The sequence below is a fragment of the Abramis brama genome (genome assembly GCF_963993115.1).
Source record: "Abramis brama genome assembly, chromosome: 16".
Lineage (NCBI taxonomy): Eukaryota > Metazoa > Chordata > Actinopteri > Cypriniformes > Leuciscidae > Abramis > Abramis brama.
Window position 1 is genome coordinate 7,255,843 of NC_139978.1, and position 19,749 is coordinate 7,275,591.

At 36.1% G+C, this 19,749-nt stretch overlaps 2 protein-coding genes and 1 long non-coding RNA gene across 4 annotated transcripts in view; 1 reads left to right on the forward strand and 2 right to left on the reverse strand.

Moving 5' to 3' along the window:
• The window catches only part of LOC311098545 (uncharacterized protein), a 38,846-nt gene extending 32,487 nt beyond the window's left edge, over nt 1-6,359 (reverse strand). Inside the window, exon 1 of the mRNA XM_084138779.1 lies at nt 6,129-6,359. The gene's annotated coding sequence lies outside the window, so the exon portion shown is untranslated. The remainder of the gene's footprint in view (nt 1-6,128) is intronic.
• Nucleotides 6,360-9,877: 3,518 nt separating this feature from the next.
• Nucleotides 9,878-11,356, reverse strand: LOC311066043. 2 transcript variants are annotated; one of them, XR_014603012.1, is made up of 3 exons: nt 11,214-11,356; nt 10,260-10,384; nt 9,878-10,138 (listed from the first exon to the last, which is right to left on the reverse strand). It is a non-coding gene; the product is annotated as an uncharacterized lncRNA (long non-coding RNA). The 2 variants fall into 2 exon arrangements; XR_014603013.1 differs by having other exon boundaries at nt 10,260-10,389.
• A 1,274-nt stretch (nt 11,357-12,630) lies between these two features.
• Nucleotides 12,631-13,719, forward strand: LOC311066425 (putative inhibitor of apoptosis; the record flags this gene model as incomplete). The annotated part of the gene is made up of 1 exon (XM_084087610.1): nt 12,631-13,719. The coding sequence occupies one exon, from the start codon at nt 12,631-12,633 to the stop codon at nt 13,693-13,695; it is 1,065 nt and encodes a 354-aa protein (XP_083943736.1). The 3' UTR covers nt 13,696-13,719.
• Between the last annotated feature and the right edge of the window lie 6,030 nt (nt 13,720-19,749).

Below are 19,749 nucleotides of genomic sequence, written 5' to 3' on the forward strand. Positions count from 1 at the left end.
ATATTGACAAACTGGCCATTCCAGTACGACACAATGTATGGGAGAGAAACAATCTCATTTTGATAGCTGTCTAATTCTTCTTTTCCGACTACAAGAGTTAGATAAAAACAAATATTTCCAACCGTTGTATCAAAAGGATGAGCTACTGACAAAGAAATCTGGGATCTAGCTGAATCTCTGAGAAGAGTTATTGCTCCATAAGGGATGGCATCCATTACAATAGCAAACTCTCGTGGAGTGACAGGTATATTGTACTTGTTCAAAAACTCTGAATATGAATACAGGTATCCATCAGTATTGATTAATTGAGAAACCAAAATAAAATTATTCTTAATCCAGTTTGGGAAAAACAATGACTTATTTTTATAGATGATAACACAATTATTCCAAATAAAGTACTGGTGAGGACTAAAGTTGTGTTTATAAATTAGGTGCCAGGCCAAAAGCGTTTGTTAATGAAAATCTATCAATTTAAGGGGCAATTTGGTGATGTTGTAGTTACATAACAATAGGAAAGGGAGACCACCCACCTTAGAGAAAACAAGTATAGGAAGAGTATTCTAGAATGAATCAGGGTTAAGTACTGTTTTAACCAATTTATCTTGAAATCATTTAAAGAAGTAAAATCTAGAAAGTTTAGACCACCACATTCATAATTATTAATAACCACAGACTTTTTAGCATAATGCCTATTATGCTTCCACAGAAAATCGAATATCTGCACATGCAGATTTATCCACATATAAGGAGAGAGCAGGGTAAGTCATTCTTGATATACCCTCAGCTTTAGCAATAAGAGTTCGTCCTCTCAGAGATAAATCTCTCTGTAACCATGAATTGAATTTCCTTTTAGCTTTCCCAACAACTGGGTCAAAGTTCAGTCTGCATCTGACTTTATCATCCTTACATATGGACATACCCAGATAGGTCACCTGTGACTTAACTGGAATACCGTAAAGAGAGAGAGAGGGACAGGTTTTAACAGCTAACAGCTCACATTTATTAAGATTTAAGTTTAAACCGGAAAATTAATGTGTTGGATTGCAATCGGAATCTGTAATTCATCTTTTAAAAACAGGGTAGTGTCTTCAGCTAGCTGACTAATAAGTATATGTTTGTTGGCAATAGTAATACCTTGCAGATGAGTGTTCAGAAGAAAGGAGGAAAGAAGTTGTGCAGCCACAAGAAATAAATAAGGGGATACAGGGCAGCCCTGATGAACTCCTCTTGACAACTGAAATCTAGGTGAGGTACCCGATTTAAGGTTGATGGAACAGTTGTCATTATTATAAAGAGTTAAACTTGCAGAATGGATCACCAAACCCAAGCTTTTGGGGAGCTAGAAAAATAAACTCATGTTCAAGAGAGTCAAAAGCTTTGTAAAAATCTACAAAAAGAATAAGACTGTCATCATCAACTAATTCGCTATAGTCTAATAAATCTAGAACAAGTCAGATATTGTTTGCTATATGTCTTTTTGGCATAAATCCTGATTGAGTCTCATCAATAACTGAACTCAGAACACACTTAACCCTTGTATGGTGTTCGGGTCTGTTGGACCCGTTTTCATTTTTTATCAAAAGAAAAATGATACAATTAATTATTTTTTCAAACTGAGACTCATTGGCCTTGGCTCATTTTCTGTGAGGAATATATATCAGAACACATTTTCAATGAAAACACTCCATACACCCCCCCTACACATTTATATTACACACAGGATGTTCGGGTCCACTGGACCCGGGGCTAATAAAAGTGTGGAAATTGTAGGTCCTGTGTACCTTTACTCTGTCCTCCTCCTGTCAGGGCCTGCTGTTAGTGTGTGTATGTTCTTGTATATGGTTTATGAGGACACAAATGTGTATAATGACATGGGTATTACAACGTAAACATGGTTTATGACGACATCTGTGTCCTCATACTAAAACATACTAAATGGTGTTTTTTGAAAATCAAAAAATGCCAAAAGTTTTCTGTGATTGGTAGGTTTAGTGGTAGGGTTAGTGTAGGGGGATAGATTATACAGTTTGTACATTAGAAAAACCATTATGCCTATGGAGAGTGACCGTACACCACATATCCAAGTGTGTGTGTGTGTGTGTGTGTGGGTGTGTGGGTGTGTGGGTGTGTGTCTGTGTCTGTGTTGTGGGTGTGTGTATGTGTGTGCATGAGTGTGTGTGTGTGTGTGTGTGTGCGTGCGTGTGAGAGAGAGATTGTGTGTGTGAAAGAGTGCAAGAGTGAGTTTTGTGTTTCTACTCCTGCCATTCCCACACGAGGTTGCAATTCTTAAATGTGATCTAACAAAGGTAAAGAGAAAATATTAACCATATATGCTGTTTATATTGCTAGTAATTGGGATGAAGTAAACATCTGTTGAGTATTTTAACATAACATTTTTGATTGTGTTGAATTAAAAACCCAAAAATGCAGCGGGTCCACCAGACCCACGAACACTGGCTGAGTAACAAAAATATGAACACCACACAAGGGTTAAGTCTTTTGGCCAAAGCCCAAGCTAATATTTTATAATCGTTATTAAGACAACAGATAGGCCGCCTATTACCTATCAATGTTGTATCTTTTTTAGGTTTAGGTATCAGAGTTAAAAGCCCTTGTGTTAAACTAGAAGGCAAAGTTTCTGACTGAATACTCTCCAAAAACATCTTTAGTGTCAGGTTTAGAGATGAATCAGACAGTTGAGTAGAATAAACAGTAGTTTATTTGGAACAGAAGCACGGAACCATCAGTCATGTATCATGTATCAACCATCATGTAATTGAGTTGATATTGGCAATGTGGAATTGAATAATGAACTTAGCTGGAGAAATAACAGAATGTCTTTTGCAGATGGAGGTAGACCAGGCTGGAGAATGGAAAATGAACGAGATCAGCGGTAATGGCAGAGATGGGGACTCGAGTTTGAGACTCGGACTCGAGTGCGACTTAAGTCGCACACACAGTCACTTCAGACTCGACTTGAGACTCGTCCTCGAAAGACTTCAGACTCGACTCGGACTCGAGCTGCGGGACTCGTGAACAATGTTTATTTTAAGGAAACTTCTGATGAGCTCGCTGTTATTCCAGAGGACACGTAGACCGACAGACTAGTCAGAGCAGGTTATTTATGATATTCTCAAATTCTGTCAATTCTATTACGAAATTCAAACAATAAATACCGTTTTGGCGCTTGTAAATGTGACGTGACAGATCCCTAACGGCACGTGAACCGATCCAACATACAGATATTAACCGAAAAGTAAAGCATTCTTGGTGTTTTTGTCATGTTGCAATAGCCTGTTTACACTGATTATATACCAAAATGAAAGCTGATACTGTATGCTAATAAATAAAGGAGTCATAATAACATATTACATGCTCTGAATTCCTTATAGCTATGCAGTGTTCTAAGTAGCCTGGATGGGTCGCTGTACGTGATGCAACACTTATTATAACCACAAGAGACTTGAGACTTGACTTGGACTCCAGCTCAGAGACTTGAGACTTGACTTGGACTCTAGCTCAGAGACTTGTGAGCATCTCTGGGTAATGGCAGATGGTAAACAGGAACACAGACTGAAGATGAGTATCGCAGGTAAGTAGAACAGGTAAGTCTTGGGAGCGAGTCTTGCATGTCTTGGTAGAGACGAGACTAGACAGTGAACTGATGGTGAAGTGGTGTTATATAGGGTGTTGATGATGAGGTGCAGGTGAGGTAAATCAGTAATCAGGGGAGAGTGAACAAGTGGGTGGAGTGAGCAGATCTGGTGAAGGTCCCGGGTTGAGAGCCAAACCTTCTGTCCAGGTTGGTACTGTCTGTGAATTGAGATGACGGTAGTCGATGCACGGCCTCAAGCCTCCGTCCTTCTTGGCAACAAAGAAGAAGCTTGAAGCGGCAGGGGAAGTAGCTGGACGGATGAACTGTTGTTGCAGGGCTTCCTCAATATACTCCTCCATGGCCTTCTGCTCCGGGATGGACAATGGGTATACTCTAGGGATGGAATGGTACATGTATTCGTATTGAACCGAAACGGTACGGGGGTCACGGTTCGGTGCATGAATATACACGGAGAATACACGGTACAAAAATAAATAAAACTCGCATGCGAATTAATGTAATGCGGAACTACTGTTAGATGTGCGGGTTCTTTAGGGACACCTAATCTGTAGCTCCGCCTTCGCTAGTTAGCTCTGAAGCTCCGTGGCTATAATGAACAAGCTGCGATATCAAGATTGCAATGCTGGAATATGGTGTGTGTGTGTGTGTGAGAGAGAGAGAGAGAGAGAGAGAGAGAGGCGCGGGCGCGATCAAACAGTGGAAACATAAAAACATACTCCATCATTTTGTTCATACAGGACATCATTCAAACTGCAAAGTGTTTACTTATATTTGTGTACACTCGCAATAAAACACAACATTGTGCTTTTGTCAAACTGTAAACTCTTTTCAAACTGTAAAAACAAACCTACAACTGTTACCCAACCAAAATCACACACAAACTGTTTAAAAGCAAAAAATATTTATCCAACCCTTAAAGACAGTCTGTGGGTGCCATCTTTTGGACATTCATCATATTGCATTGGTTTTCATTTCTTGTCCTCAAACAGAGGACTAATCTGTTTATTTTTAAGTTACACATTCTAATCTACATTGACTAAAAAAGAAAATCAAATGTGTTTTTAATGATAGTATTATTTTATACAGAAATCAATTATTTATAATTCAGATGAGAATAAAGTTAGTGTTAATTAAATTAAGGAAAACAAATATATGGATCTGAAATATAGCAAATTAATTTAAAATTCATTCAGGTACAATTACCAAACATACAGTGGTGTGAAAAAGTGTTTGCCCCCTTGGTAAATATGATCAAATATGTCTGTAAAAAATAAATCTGCATTTTTAATCCTTTTGATATTTTATTTAAAAAATGTGCAAAAATCTAACCTTTCATTGAAGTAAAATAATTGAAAGTGGGGGGAAAATCACATAATGAAATAAATGTTTTTCTCCAAAACACGTTGGGAAAAATTGTTTGCTTCCTTTTATTAAATACTTTTTGCAACCTCTTTTTTCAAAGATAACAGCTCTAAGTTTTCTCCTATAATGCCTGATGAGTTTGGAGAACACCTGACAAGAGATCAGAGACCATTCCTCCAAACAGAATCTCTCCATCCTGTTCTCCGTTATAAGACTTCTAGAACAGGCTGTCAGGTTTAGATTTTTTATCTGTTGGTATTTGAACGAATCCGTGATGCCATGTATCTGAACAAGATGTCCAGGACCTCTGGCAGAAAATTAGGCCCACAGCATTAAAGATACAGCAGAGTATTTCATTTTACACATGGGGTACTTTTTTTTATCCCTGTGAGTAGTCCTTATACTGGACCTTGTGTCAAAATGATTAATGGCTTTGACCTTTGACCTTTTGACAGGTTGAACTTCCTGTGACCTTTTATGATTGATGGGTTGAACTTCCCGACTGAGGTCATGGGATTAACCTTTGCCCTATCGATCATGTAGTATGACAGTTAGTTTTGCCCTATGACCTATGTAGTCCTAAATAGTTTTGACAGATAGTTTTGAAGGAAAGTTTTGCCCTATTTAAATAGAACAGATGTTTTGACAGCCGGTGTCATGTGTGTGTGTGTGTGTGTGTGTGTGTCACAGACAACAAGCTTTGTGTTATATGTGAGTGTGGTTATATGGTGTCAGGTTCAGTTATGTGTGTGTGTGTGTGTGTGTGTGTGTGTGAGTGTGGTGTCACAGGCATCCCCAAGCATCGCGCTCCCTCCCACCCTCGCATTCCAGAGCAACGGGCACTGACAGCTGTTTGGTCACTGTGCTGAAACAACTTCACATCCTTTTTAAAGTAAAATCTATACTGAAACCAATTCTTTCAGTTTTAGATGAATTAAAAAACACACTAACAAAAGTTGAAAAACATACCTTTAAAAGTATAAGTGAAATGGTTATAAAATAATTTTACTAAGGTTGAAAAATATTCTGTTCTTTTAAAAGTATATAAATGAAATGCTTATACAATATATCTTACTAAAAAGTATATAATGAAATGCTTGTAAAAAGAATAAACAATCGCAATGTTTAGATAAAAATAAAATTGTCTTACATTATTTTAGAGAGAGTTGAAGAAGTAGCTCCTAACACATCATTGTCCATACGAAAAAATATTCTGTTCTTTTTAAAACTATATAATGAAATACTTATAAAATCTACCGAACCAAGTATTTCAGTTTTAGATAAACAAAACTGTCTCAAAACATAGGGAGCGCGCCTCTAATGTATGTGTGTCAAAAAGTAAAACACACGTGTCTGCGTCTCTCTCTCTGTCTCTGTGTGTGTGTGTGTGTGTGTGTGTGTGTGTGTGTGTGCGCCCCCCCTATTCCTGCGTGCTCTGACATATGAAACAGGACCCCACTCCACATTCCTGAGCACGGTGAAAGTGAGATTAAACATCATATACAATAATATAAAATAAATATCTTACTAAAAAAAAATCTACTGAAATGCTTGTAAAAAGAATAAAATTCATCTTACATGGTTAGAAACTTACAACTCTTGAACTTACATGTTCAAGAAGGTCTTAAGAGAGTTAACATAAATCACAGAGTGGTTCTCTCTCACACCAGCGTCTCTGACTCAGAGGAGTGTATTCAGTGATGGGATGAGACATTGTGAATGTTGTGTTGAATTTACTTCAAAGTAAAATCTTAAAAGTTTAAATGATATCTTTTAAAAATAAAAGATGTTTTAAATAAATGATTAAAAGTCTTAATAAAAACAAATATTCTACAACGATGGTCTGTGGAAAAATTCGACTTGAACTTAAAGTATTTTTTATTTATCATGGGTATGTCAAATAATTTGAAGCGTCACAAGTCATCTCACACCTGTGAAATGTTCAATAATTTCTTAAGTTGTATCTGTGAGAAAATGACAACAACATAGGTCTATCTTCAGAGAGAGCAACCATGAGAACATTTAGAGACTGTCCCACTGATAGGCTGCTTATAAGGTCCTTCCGATCAGCGCTGAGAAAGAAGTTACTTGACCATAATGATAGCTTCGGGATATCGGGTGACAGACCGAGCCTCTGTGCATTGTGTCAGAGCGTATGTCATGTTAGTCTGCTAACGCCTTTCCATACTAAATTCATTTCGAAGCATAACCTTAAAAGTTTACATTAGATATTTTAAAAGATTGATTAAATCTTTAAAGTTTGAATACATACTCATCTTCTATTTATCTTTTAGAAGACTTATGTATGATATAAATTATTTTGCTTAACGGTAACCTAAAGTATAATTGTTATTAAACAATGTCTGTTCAAAAACTGTACTTGGTCGTCTTAAATCTCATTTATATGAAAAAGATTCAACCAGCATTTTTTAACCAGACCAGATGAGTCTCGGGGGACAATGTTGCAGTAAATCTAGTCTGCGTTTCAGAGCATACTACATCCAGAGTTTATACGAAATTCATTTAAAAGCATAACCTTAAAAGTTTAAATCAAATCTTTAAAGTTTTATTAAAATCATATCTTCTATTTATCTTCTTAGAAGACTTGGATATTATTTTTACTAAACAGCGTCTGTCCAAAAACTTTAGATTGTTGAAAAACTGTGCTTAGACGTCTTATATCTTTTGTCCATGAAACATGTTGTCAAAGTTTGTCACAATGTTTTGCTGCTGCGTTGTTTTTAAGAAATCCGAGGACTTCACATTGCTCTTATTTAGACTAAGTTGTATCATTTGGAAAATCACCACACAATTTGACAGATGCAATGTGTGATAAGTAAAAATCACACATCGTCTTAATTCAAAGTATAAGATCGTATAAGATCATTTTTACTTGTATCTCCCGAACTATCCTTAATCAGTGCGGAAATATATCAGTGTGAGAATATACTATCGGTCATCTACTCAAAATACATGTAGAAGTTTCAAATGTTAGCATTTGTTGATGGTGGCCGCATGAACAGACTTTGGGGAGAGCTATAGCAGGAAGCTATGCCCTTTGACCTCTTCGATTTTGCAGGCCTTTTTGTTAAAGACCCTACTACAAGTTAGTTCTCCCAAAAGAATTTCTCCCATCTAGCGGTGAAATTCTATTTTGCATTTAAACGAATAGTGCTTTCTAGCGGTTCTCCCATCTACTCGCTTTTTCAACTTTGGTAAATGTGCCAAGAATCTATGACAACATGTCTTCCGATAGCGCTTCATTGAGTTTAATTGTACATGTTCTACCGTTATGCTGCCTATATAATGATTTACACAACCAAGCTTGTCATTTAGACCGTACCTTTGACTTACCCGTCGAGAAGAAAGCAGGCAACTTCCCTTTCAAAGTCTTTCTCCTTCATTAGCTCTTTCCACCTGGGAAAAGCTATCCCGATATTTATTTACATACCGATAAATTAAATTTGAATTTAATTAAAACTTCTCCTGTGGCTCGGCATAACTATGATCCTGCATTATATTGTACCGTGCAGTGCAGCCTTTCAAATGTGCCGCGGGAAGTATCAATGTCTCCCATATGGTCTAGCGGTTAGGATTCCTGGTTTTCATCCAGGCTGCCCTGGGTTCGACTCCCGATATGGGAAGACAATTTTTTTACATTGCCAACAAAATTCAAGTTATTCAAGTTCATCAATAATCATTTTTAGTTATTCATAGTCTTAGAGGCCTACACAAACTGCAGAAACATGCAGAAGATATGTAAAAACTCATAAATGCTGTTTCAGTACTGAATCATTTTCACAAATACAATTATATTGAATTCAGAAAATTTCACTATGGAATATTTACTTTATCTATCATAATTTCAATTTAGTACGTCATCATTTAAACTTTTCATCTCATAATTATGACGCATCGTCATAATTTCAACTTGTCATAATTTAAATTTTTTGTCAATTACGCCTTTTTAATGTAATACTTAAAACGGTTTTAAGTCATAATTTGGTTGTTGACTATAGTAGTGTTGCACCTGCATGCCCACTAACTCGCTTGTGAGAGTCAGAGTGTGTAAAGTAAACTCTCATTAGTGTTAGTAGAGTATTAGTGGACTGGTAGGGTTAGAATAAGTAATATTAGAATAAAATATCTGTTGGGGAGCATCACAATAAACAGTTAATGTTTAATGAGTTAAATGACAACATACCATTTTTTTCAACCGAGCGAATCTGCGCATGAGAGGCCTTCAGAAGTCATAACTTCAGGGGTAGGCCAGTTGGCGAAAACACTGCGTGTGTAAAAATCAAATACTGTATGACACTTTTCAAAGTTAGAATAAAAAGTTAAGTGTCACAAAGTCTGACACAAGGCCATTAACTTGTTCTTTTTGTTTTATAAATGTATTTTGCTTATTTCTACAAATATCAACCTGATAAATATGAATACGATTAAACAAGATCATTTTTAAGAAAAAAAGAAAAAACAGTGATTTAAAATACAACTAAACCATGATAATGTTTAGTTTAGATGTGGATGGCTAAGTTTCAGGCATAGTGCAACCACACAATGTTAGATTTCTCTAACATCTCACTCACAACGCAAAACGTTGTAAATAAACATTTTCAAACTGTAATTTAACCATATTTTATTTATTATGTTGATTTAAAGTTTTTGTTATTAACTAATACCTTTATCTTTTAACTAACATCTGACCCCAAATAAAGAGATAATGCAATGTTCACAATCTACAGTTATATATTCTCCTACTTAGTATCTTTGGGCGTATTTTTACACGCCATACTGATGCAAAGTTCCACACTCTATGGACTAACTTTAAAAAACAAAAAATACTTATACATAAATATATATAACATACACATATAATTTCTTAAATAAGCAACTGTTTCTTAAATGATCAGACACTCACCACACTGATGTTAACATCACCATATATTGTCTTTTCTACCATGATTGGAGCAACTATTGTCCCACCATTCTTCTGGTCAATTGTGAAGTTAAGCTGATTAGGGATCTGAATTAATAGCCGTCCGAATGATGTAGAATTATTAGTATTATTATGCTGTCGTTGTAGATGGTTGTTAGGCTGTTGATTTGTCATGTTTCCAGAATGTGTTTGAACGCTCAGCGTTTGAACGTCGCCATCTGTTAAAAAAAATTAACAATTAAATACACAACCAAAACCATGTAAACGTTATAGTAAAGCTTATTGAAGATTGAGAAACATATTGACTACTAACAAAGTAAATTATAAATCTTTTCCTACGTTTGATATTCTTTTTTCTGATTTTTTTCACTATGGACTTGATCCTTTTTAATGCAGTTTTCTCTCCATATTTATTCTGTAGTTCCTCTACTGTGTCTTCCAACCTCCCTGTTGTTCTTCTCCAGCTGTGCTAACCAAAGACAAATAGAAGAATAAAATGTATGTACAATAGCAAAAAATAAAGTTGGTCATTAGTTGTTAGGGTTAGATACACCTGTAGACACATTCATACACCCGTTCGCCTGTTTTCATTTAGCATACACCAGAGTTCAAACATTCACTTTTTCAAAGGCCAGATAAGCTCATAAATATGGCAACCAAAGTCAATGGACCGGCTGATGCTGCAGTGTTAGAGCACATGATGGCCGGTGAACAGACGCACAGCAGGTTAAACCAGAGCTAAAATAATAGTCTATGTTAGGACAATAGTATCTGATAATAGCTGATAACGGTCATAAAGTGTGAGATATAGGTGCAAGTAGCTAAACTAAACATTTCATATTTGTCAGAATACAACGACAAAAATAATCAACTTTTTTCTAATTTCACCATTTTGAACTTAAAATAGGCCTATATAATACATGTGATTTAATGTGAGAGGAGAAGAAATAAATAACAGCCATTTTCATCATATTAATAATGAATGTGTACAATTTAATAAACATATTTACCTAACATCCATAGCCTTCAGTAAATTAAGGCTAGACAAAGTTCCTTTTTGTGGACAAAGTGAACTTTGGAGCGCTTAAAAGTGTGGGGCTCAAAAATAAGTGTCATTTGGAACTCTTTATAGTTATTTTTATCAAAAAATATGTTGATAATGATTAGTTATGCCAAATGATAGTTTGGCATGCATGGGATTGTGTGTCCATAGTGAGAGAGAAATACTTTTATTATAGAAATACCTATTTTTTATTCTATTCTTTAATCCACAAATAAAATAGGTTTTTATACCTGCTCAAGTACTTCTTGATGAGTTTCTTCTGTATTGAACAGCGAATCTTCTCAGTCAGATCATCGCAAGATCTCAGGAATCCTCTCACACTGCTTGTGTTCACGCGCTCCATCGCTGCACTTGTGTGTATGACTCGAACGATTCAAACTTCTCTCTGGCGACATGTAGGACTTGTTGGTTATGCAGGAACTAGTTATTTATGGCTTTCCTGAGGCCAGCCTCCGTACATTTTACACACAACAGTGGGGCAGACCCCAGCCTGATAAATATTTCATGCACGCTCTAGCTCTACTAGCCTCAGACTGCTGTGCTACTGCAAAAAGTTGAAAGTCCTGTTTGCCTGAGCCTGACACAAGCTTCTGACCCAAAAACACAAACTTCCGAGCATTAACCCTGGACGACTGTGCCTCAAGGACTCAGGAGATTCCAGGAACATTCCAGGAGATTCAGGAGACTCTTCGAAAAGCTGAAAAATGGCGACGCAAAACCTAAAGGAGAGAGACTCCCCGTTGAGTTCTGGCGATGCCGGGCACAAGTATCATCCGGCGTGTGAGTGCGCCACGGGCAAAGAGTGTCGTTTAAGAGCTGCGCTGGACTGTATGTTTAAAGATCATTTTAGAGGCCAAATGGTCGGCTTGATGCACAGGATCATCGACGCTGCGTGTGATATGAAAAACGATTGTGCGCAGGATACCAAACGTGTGACAAATCTCAAAAATGAAATGGATGACGTAAGAGGCTTGATAAAGTCATGGCCTGATGTAACACCCATGTTTTTTAACGGCAAAGAGCCGATCGGCGTAATCCTCAGAAAAGTTCTGGATGTGTTGCGTGAATGTAGTGACGAATTCCAAATCATCGAGATACTCGCTATTCTTACATTCGTAACAGATCTCTGTGTGTCACTGGTGTCAAAAAATGCTAAAACTGACGTTGGTGAATTAGTTGAAAGTCTTGCCAGCTACATCGTAGAGCAAGACATGATAGCCTGCGGATATTTTCTATTCTGGTTAGACCATCTGTAAATGTAATGCCGGTCTATCATTTTCTTCAATGTATGAAAGTATAATGTTGAAATAAAAATTTCTGAATGAAAAAATGTCTGAGCTCATAAAAATAGAATATATAATAATAATATTTAGAATACTACATGATTTAAAAGATTAAATATTTGTTTTCTGCATTTTAATTACCGTATTCCCGAGGCGGCAATACAGTTGTATCATATCAAATGATACAACTAATTTGCCCGCTGTGTACAGAACAGAAATTTGGTACAGGACAAATTCGATTTTGTTCTTGTTCTCATTACATTTTTTAATAAGATGATGTGTTCTGTCATGGACGACTAGACACTAGGCATGGGATGTCCGGCAGAGAGAAGGGCTTGAGTGGACGCCCTGTGGTCACATTTTTATGTCTTCATCCAGAGCCTTCATCAAAAGTGCCTTTTCCCCGCTTCGCAACGTAGCCATCCTACAGCTTTCCGCCCCTGCGACACCCGTAACAGGCCAAACGGAGGAGCGGGTGGGTTACCTGGATATGTCTCACCAGGATATGTCTCACCAGCGCCCTCCGGCTTGTCAGAATCCTGACATGCGTCGGGAACAGGAACGCCTTGACACCTTTCAGAATTGGACTCTTGCACCAGTAGCTCCGGCCGAGCTTGCCAAAGCTGGTTTCTACTACCTAGGCCAGGGCAACAGAGTGGCTTGCTTCAGTTGTGGAGGCCAGCTTAGCAACTGGGAACCGGGAGATCGTGCAGTATCAGAGCACCAGAGGCATTACCCCAACTGCCGCTTCGTTCGAGGTGACCGTGCAGATAATGTACCTTTATCTATCCTTTCCAATGGATCGGCAATGCAACAGTGTGAAGACAGGTTGCTCACATTTGTCTACTGGCCCTCAAGAATAACTGTTCGACCAGACCAATTGGCTAAGGCTGGTTTTTACTATGTTGGTCGTAATGATGACGTGAAGTGCTTTTGTTGCGATGGTGGACTCAGATGTTGGGAGTCTGGTGATGATCCATGGGTAGAACATGCCAAGTGGTTTCCAAGATGTGAATACCTGCTGCAAGAAAAGGGCCAAGAGTTTGTTCATCAGATTCAAGCAAGATTTCCAAGACTATTTGAGCAGCTATTGACTAATGGAGACAGCGACTCAAGAGAATTTGTGAGAGAACAAGAGAACAATCCTGTGGTGAAGTCTGCTTTAGAGATGGGATTTGAGCGTGGCCTGACGGCCCAGACAAATGAAGCTGCATCACCGAGTCAAGATCTTTCAGACTTGCCTATGGAGGAACAGTTAAGAAGACTTCAAGAGGAGCGCACATGCAAAGTTTGCATGGATAAGGAAGTGAACATTGTCTTCATCCCCTGTGGTCACCTAGTTGTGTGCAAAGAATGTGCGCCTTCTCTGAGCAAGTGCCCCATATGTAGAGGATTGGTCAAAGGCGCCGTCCGTACTTTCCTATCATAAAGTGAAGATATTCATCATCCAAGTAACAAACAGTTTTTGGATTTAACTTGATGCATAAAAAACAAAGGAGAAGTTTATTATTTTCACTCGATCCAGTGACAAAATCTGATTAAACATGGTGAATTGTTCACCATAAGTTCTGTAACAAACATTTAGGATGTATTTCATTTTTAAGTTAATTTGACCGACTATTGTTAAAGACCTTTAGCGCATTCAAATGTATTGAGTTAAAATTAAAACGTGATATCCATATCGCATCATTACCGAATTCAGGGGGTGTTTAATAACTTCAATAGTGATCAAGCACCAGCTGATTTAAGTTTTTCTTCAAACAAAAGTAATTTCCTGATAAATCTTCGTACATGTGTTTTGTTGTATGCACAGATTTTGAGGGTCGCTTATAGAAAGAGGCGTCCTTGTCTTTGTTTCGTTGTATTTTTAAAAACCTAGAACCAGAGAACAGAGAACCGTGCGGCATATCCGCACAAAGGGTTAAAATATACATTTTAGCGCTATTTAAAAACTAGGACGGTATAATAATATAATGTAAATGTCTTACGTATCAAATCAAGATACAAATCAAGCCAATTCATGTGAATACTGTCGTATATGATCAAAGAGAAGACCACTAACATTACAGCTAACCCTAGGAAACACAAGAATCCAACTATAATGCGACTGCGCTTGTTTCACATATAACTGATGATTGTTAGATATAATAGTTAGATGATTTATCTAACCATTGAAATTTACGATATGTTAAAACATGTTGGCATTATGCAGAATAAAAAGAAGATCATAAAACTCTGGTGTCAAAGTGTGGACAGAATAAAAAATGAATCAACCCACCTTTCACGTAAAAATACCACGTATCAACCGTAATAATAACAAAATAAGTTAGGGTTAGTCTAACCCTAACCCTTAGACGAGTTTGAAGTGTAATAGGTAACAGAAAAACAGCAATACTCATCTTTGTTTCGTAGACATAGCAGAAAGATTCACTCGCATAATAAACACTCTCGTGTAGAAGGAGGACCTATAATGTATAGGATGCATTCCTATATGAACATGTTTGACCACGCTATATGTACTTTTTGCAAACTGTACAAAAACTAAAGAAACAAGATGTCAATGACAGACATTCAAAAGCTAAAACGGATCACTATAGTGGCTTTTCTGTATTTGTTTTAAATGGCTCATGATGATGAACAATTAATTAGAATTTACTTTTGTGCAATTTTATCAGCAGGTTTTACCAAAGTGTGGAACTTTGTTAAACAGCCTCAAGCTTTGATGAATATGCCTCTCTCGGTGCAATAGTTTTAGTGTAAAACAGCATGTGTGATTCGTATTTGTGTGATTGATATCAATTTAGTCAAACTATCACTTAAATTCTTAATCGTCATTTATTTCTATAAATGACTCTCAAAGAAAACGTCTTCACCTAAAACACATACAACATGTGAAACAGTGTCGTCTGCTATCTGAACAAGATGACTAAATCTAGCGGGGTAATAAAACCATCATTTGGAAACTTTTCTTAGTGATTTGGTCTTTTGAATCTTACACATGTGATTCCTGTATAAAGATTATGTTTTTAAGTTAGTCCATAGAGTGTGGAACTTTGCATCAGTATGGCGTGTAAAAATACGCCCAAAGATACTAAGTAGGAGAATATATAACTGTAGATTGTGAACATTCCATTTTTTTTAAATAATACATCTCTTTAATTTTGTGTGTTGAAGTGTTAGTAGGCATTAGTTAATAACAAAAACTTTAAATCAACATAATAAATAAAATATGGTTAAATTACAGTTTGAAAATGTTTATTTACAACGTTTTGCGTTGTGAGTGAGATGTTAGAGAAATCTAACATTGTTGCACTATGCCTGAAACTTAGCCATCCACATCTAAACTAAACATTATCATGGTTTAGTTGTATTTTAAATCACTGTTTTTTCTTTTTTTCTTAAAAATGATCTTGTTTAATCGTATTCATATTTATCAGGTTGATATTTGTAGAAATAAGCAAAATACATTTATAAAACAAAAAGAACAAGTTAATGGCCTTGTGTCAGACTTTGTGACACTTAACTTTTTATTCTAACTTTGAAAAGTGTCATACAGTATTTGATTTTTACACACGCAGTGTTTTCGCCAACTGGCCTACCCCTGAAGTTATGACTTCTGAAGGCCTCTCATGCGCAGATTCGCTCGGTTGAAAAAAATGGTATGTTGTCATTTAACTCATTAAACATTAACTGTTTATTGTGATGCTCCCCAACAGATATTTTATTCTAATATTACTTATTCTAACCCTACCAGTCCACTAATACTCTACTAACACTAATGAGAGTTTACTTTACACACTCTGACTCTCACAAGCGAGTTAGTGGGCATGCAGGTGCAACACTACTATAGTCAACAACCAAATTATGACTTAAAACCGTTTTAAGTATTACATTAAAAAGGCGTAATTGACAAAATTTTTTAAATTATGACAAGTTGAAATTATGACTATGCGTCATAATTATGAGATGAAAAGTTTAAATGATGACGTACTAAATTGAAATTATGATAGATAAAGTAAATATTCCATAGTGAAATTTTCTGAATTCAATATAATTGTATTTGTGAAAATGATTCAGTACTGAAACAGCATTTATGAGTTTTTTTACATATCTTCTGCATGTTTCTGCGGTTCGTGTAGGCCTCTAAGACTATGAATAACTAAAAATGATTATTGATGAACTTGAATAACTTGAATTTTGTTGGCAATGTAAAAAAATTGTCTTCCCATATCGGGAGTCGAACCCAGGGCAGCCTGGATGAAAACCAGGAATCCTAACCGCTAGACCATATGGGAGACGTTGATACTTCCCGCGGCACATTTGAAAGGCTGCACTGCACGGTACAATATAATGCAGGATCATAGTTATGCCGAGCCACAGGAGAAGTTTTAATTAAATTCAAATTTAATTTATCGGTATGTAAATAAATATCGGGATAGCTTTTCCGAGGTGGAAAGAGCTAATGAAGGAGAAAGACTTTGAAAGGGAAGTTGCCTGCTTTCTTCTCGACGGGTAAGTCAAAGGTACGGTCTAAATGACAAGCTTGGTTGTGTAAATCATTATATAGGCAGCATAATGGTAGAACATGTACAATTAAACTCGATGAAGCGCTATCGGAAGACATGTTGTCATAGATTCTTGGCACATTTACCAAAGTTGAAAAAGCGAGTAGATGGGAGAACCGCTAGAAAGCACTATTCGTTTAAATGCAAAATAGAATTTCACCGCTAGATGGGAGAAATTCTTTTGGGAGAACTAACTTGTAGTAGGGTCTTTAACAAAAAGGCCTGCAAAATCGAAGAGGTCAAAGGGCATAGCTTCCTGCTATAGCTCTCCCCAAAATCTGTTCATGCGGCCACCATCAACAAATGCTAACATTTGAAACTTCTACATGTATTTTGAGTAGATGACCGATAGTATATTCTCACACTGATATATTTCCGCACTGATTAAGGATAGTTCGGGAGATACAAGTAAAAATGATCTTATACGATCTTATACTTTGAATTAAGACGATGTGTGATTTTTACTTATCACACATTGCATCTGTCAAATTGTGTGGTGATTTTCCAAATGATACAACTTAGTCTAAATAAGAGCAATGTGAAGTCCTCGGATTTCTTAAAAACAACGCAGCAGCAAAACATTGTGACAAACTTTGACAACATGTTTCATGGACAAAAGATATAAGACGTCTAAGCACAGTTTTTCAACAATCTAAAGTTTTTGGACAGACGCTGTTTAGTAAAAATAATACCCAAGTCTTCTAAGAAGATAAATAGAAGATATGATTTTAATAAAACTTTAAAGATTTGATTTAAACTTTTAAGGTTATGCTTTTAAATGAATTTCGTATAAACTCTGGATGTAGTATGCTCTGAAACGCAGACTAGATTTACTGCAACATTGTCCCCCGAGACTCATCTGGTCTGGTTAAAAAATGCTGGTTGAATCTTTTTCATATAAATGAGATTTAAGACGACCAAGTACAGTTTTTGAACAGACATTGTTTAATAACAATTATACTTTAGGTCACCGTTAAGCAAAATAATTTATATCATACATAAGTCTTCTAAAAGATAAATAGAAGATGAGTATGTATTCAAACTTTAAAGATTTAATCAATCTTTTAAAATATCTAATGTAAACTTTTAAGGTTATGCTTCGAAATGAATTTAGTATGGAAAGGCGTTAGCAGACTAACATGACATACGCTCTGACACAATGCACAGAGGCTCGGTCTGTCACCCGATATCCCGAAGCTATCATTATGGTCAAGTAACTTCTTTCTCAGCGCTGATCGGAAGGACCTTATAAGCAGCCTATCAGTGGGACAGTCTCTAAATGTTCTCATGGTTGCTCTCTCTGAAGATAGACCTATGTTGTTGTCATTTTCTCACAGATACAACTTAAGAAATTATTGAACATTTCACAGGTGTGAGATGACTTGTGACGCTTCAAATTATTTGACATACCCATGATAAATTAAAAAATATATATACTTTAAGTTCAAGTCGAATTTTTCCACAGACCATCGTTGTAGAATATTTGTTTTTATTAAGACTTTTAATCATTTATTTAAAACATCTTTTATTTTTAAAAGATATCATTTAAACTTTTAAGATTTTACTTTGAAGTAAATTCAACACAACATTCACAATGTCTCATCCCATCACTGAATACACTCCTCTGAGTCAGAGACACTGGTGTGAGAGAGAACCACTCTGTGATTTATGTTAACTCTCTTAAGACCTTCTTGAACATGTAAGTTCAAGAGTTGTAAGTTTCTAAACATGTAAGATGAATTTTATTCTTTTTACAAGCATTTCAGTAGATTTTTTTTTAGTAAGATATTTATTTTATATTATTGTATATGATGTTTAATCTCACTTTCACCATGCTCAGGAATGTGGAGTGGGGTCCTGTTTCATATGTCAGAGCACGCAGGAATAGGGGGGGCGCACACACACACACACACACACACACACAGAGACAGAGAGAGAGACGCAGACACGTGTGTTTTACTTTTTGACACACATACATTAGAGGCTATGTTTTGAGACAGTTTTGTTTATCTAAAACTGAAATACTTGGTTCGGTAGATTTTATAAGTATTTCATTATATACTTTTAAAAAGAACAGAATATTTTTTCATATGGACAATGATGTGTTAGGAGCTACTTCTTCAACTCTCTCTAAAATAATGTAAGACAATTTTATTTTTATCTAAACATTGCGATTGTTTATTCTTTTTACAAGCATTTCATTATATACTTTTTAGTAAGATATATTGTATAAGCATTTCATTTATATACTTTTAAAAGAACAGAATATTTTTCAACCTTAGTAAAATTATTTTATAACCATTTCACTTATACTTTTAAAGGTATGTTTTTCAACTTTTGTTAGTGTGAGATTTCACCATACTCTGGTATGCAAAGGAGGGGGTCAGAGCTCACATGCGAAGGGGGCGCGCACAGACAGACACACACACACACACACACACACACACACACACAAGTGTGTTTTACTTTTTGACGCACATACATTAGAAGCGCGCGCGCTCCTTATGTTTTGAGACAGTGTGAGGTCATTCAGGAATGACTATATGAATTCAGTTGTGTAAAACAATTTTGAACCCATTCATACATTGCATTTTTGTGGACATCGATGGTAGGACATCAACTTTCTAAAACATGTAAGATGATTTTATATTCTTTTATCTAAAACAATTGGATCAATAATATACTTTTAAAGGCATGTTTTCAACTTTAGTTTAATTATTTTTGTGGACATCAATGGTATGGACAAAAAAGTGTTAAGAGCTTATTCAAATCTCTAAAATAATGTAAGATGAATTTATTTATTCAGCTAAAACAATTGGTTTTAGTAAGCTTTTTATATACTTTTATTCAGCTAAAACTAAAACAATTGGATCAATAAGATATTTATATTATACTTTTAAAGGCATGTTTTCAACTTT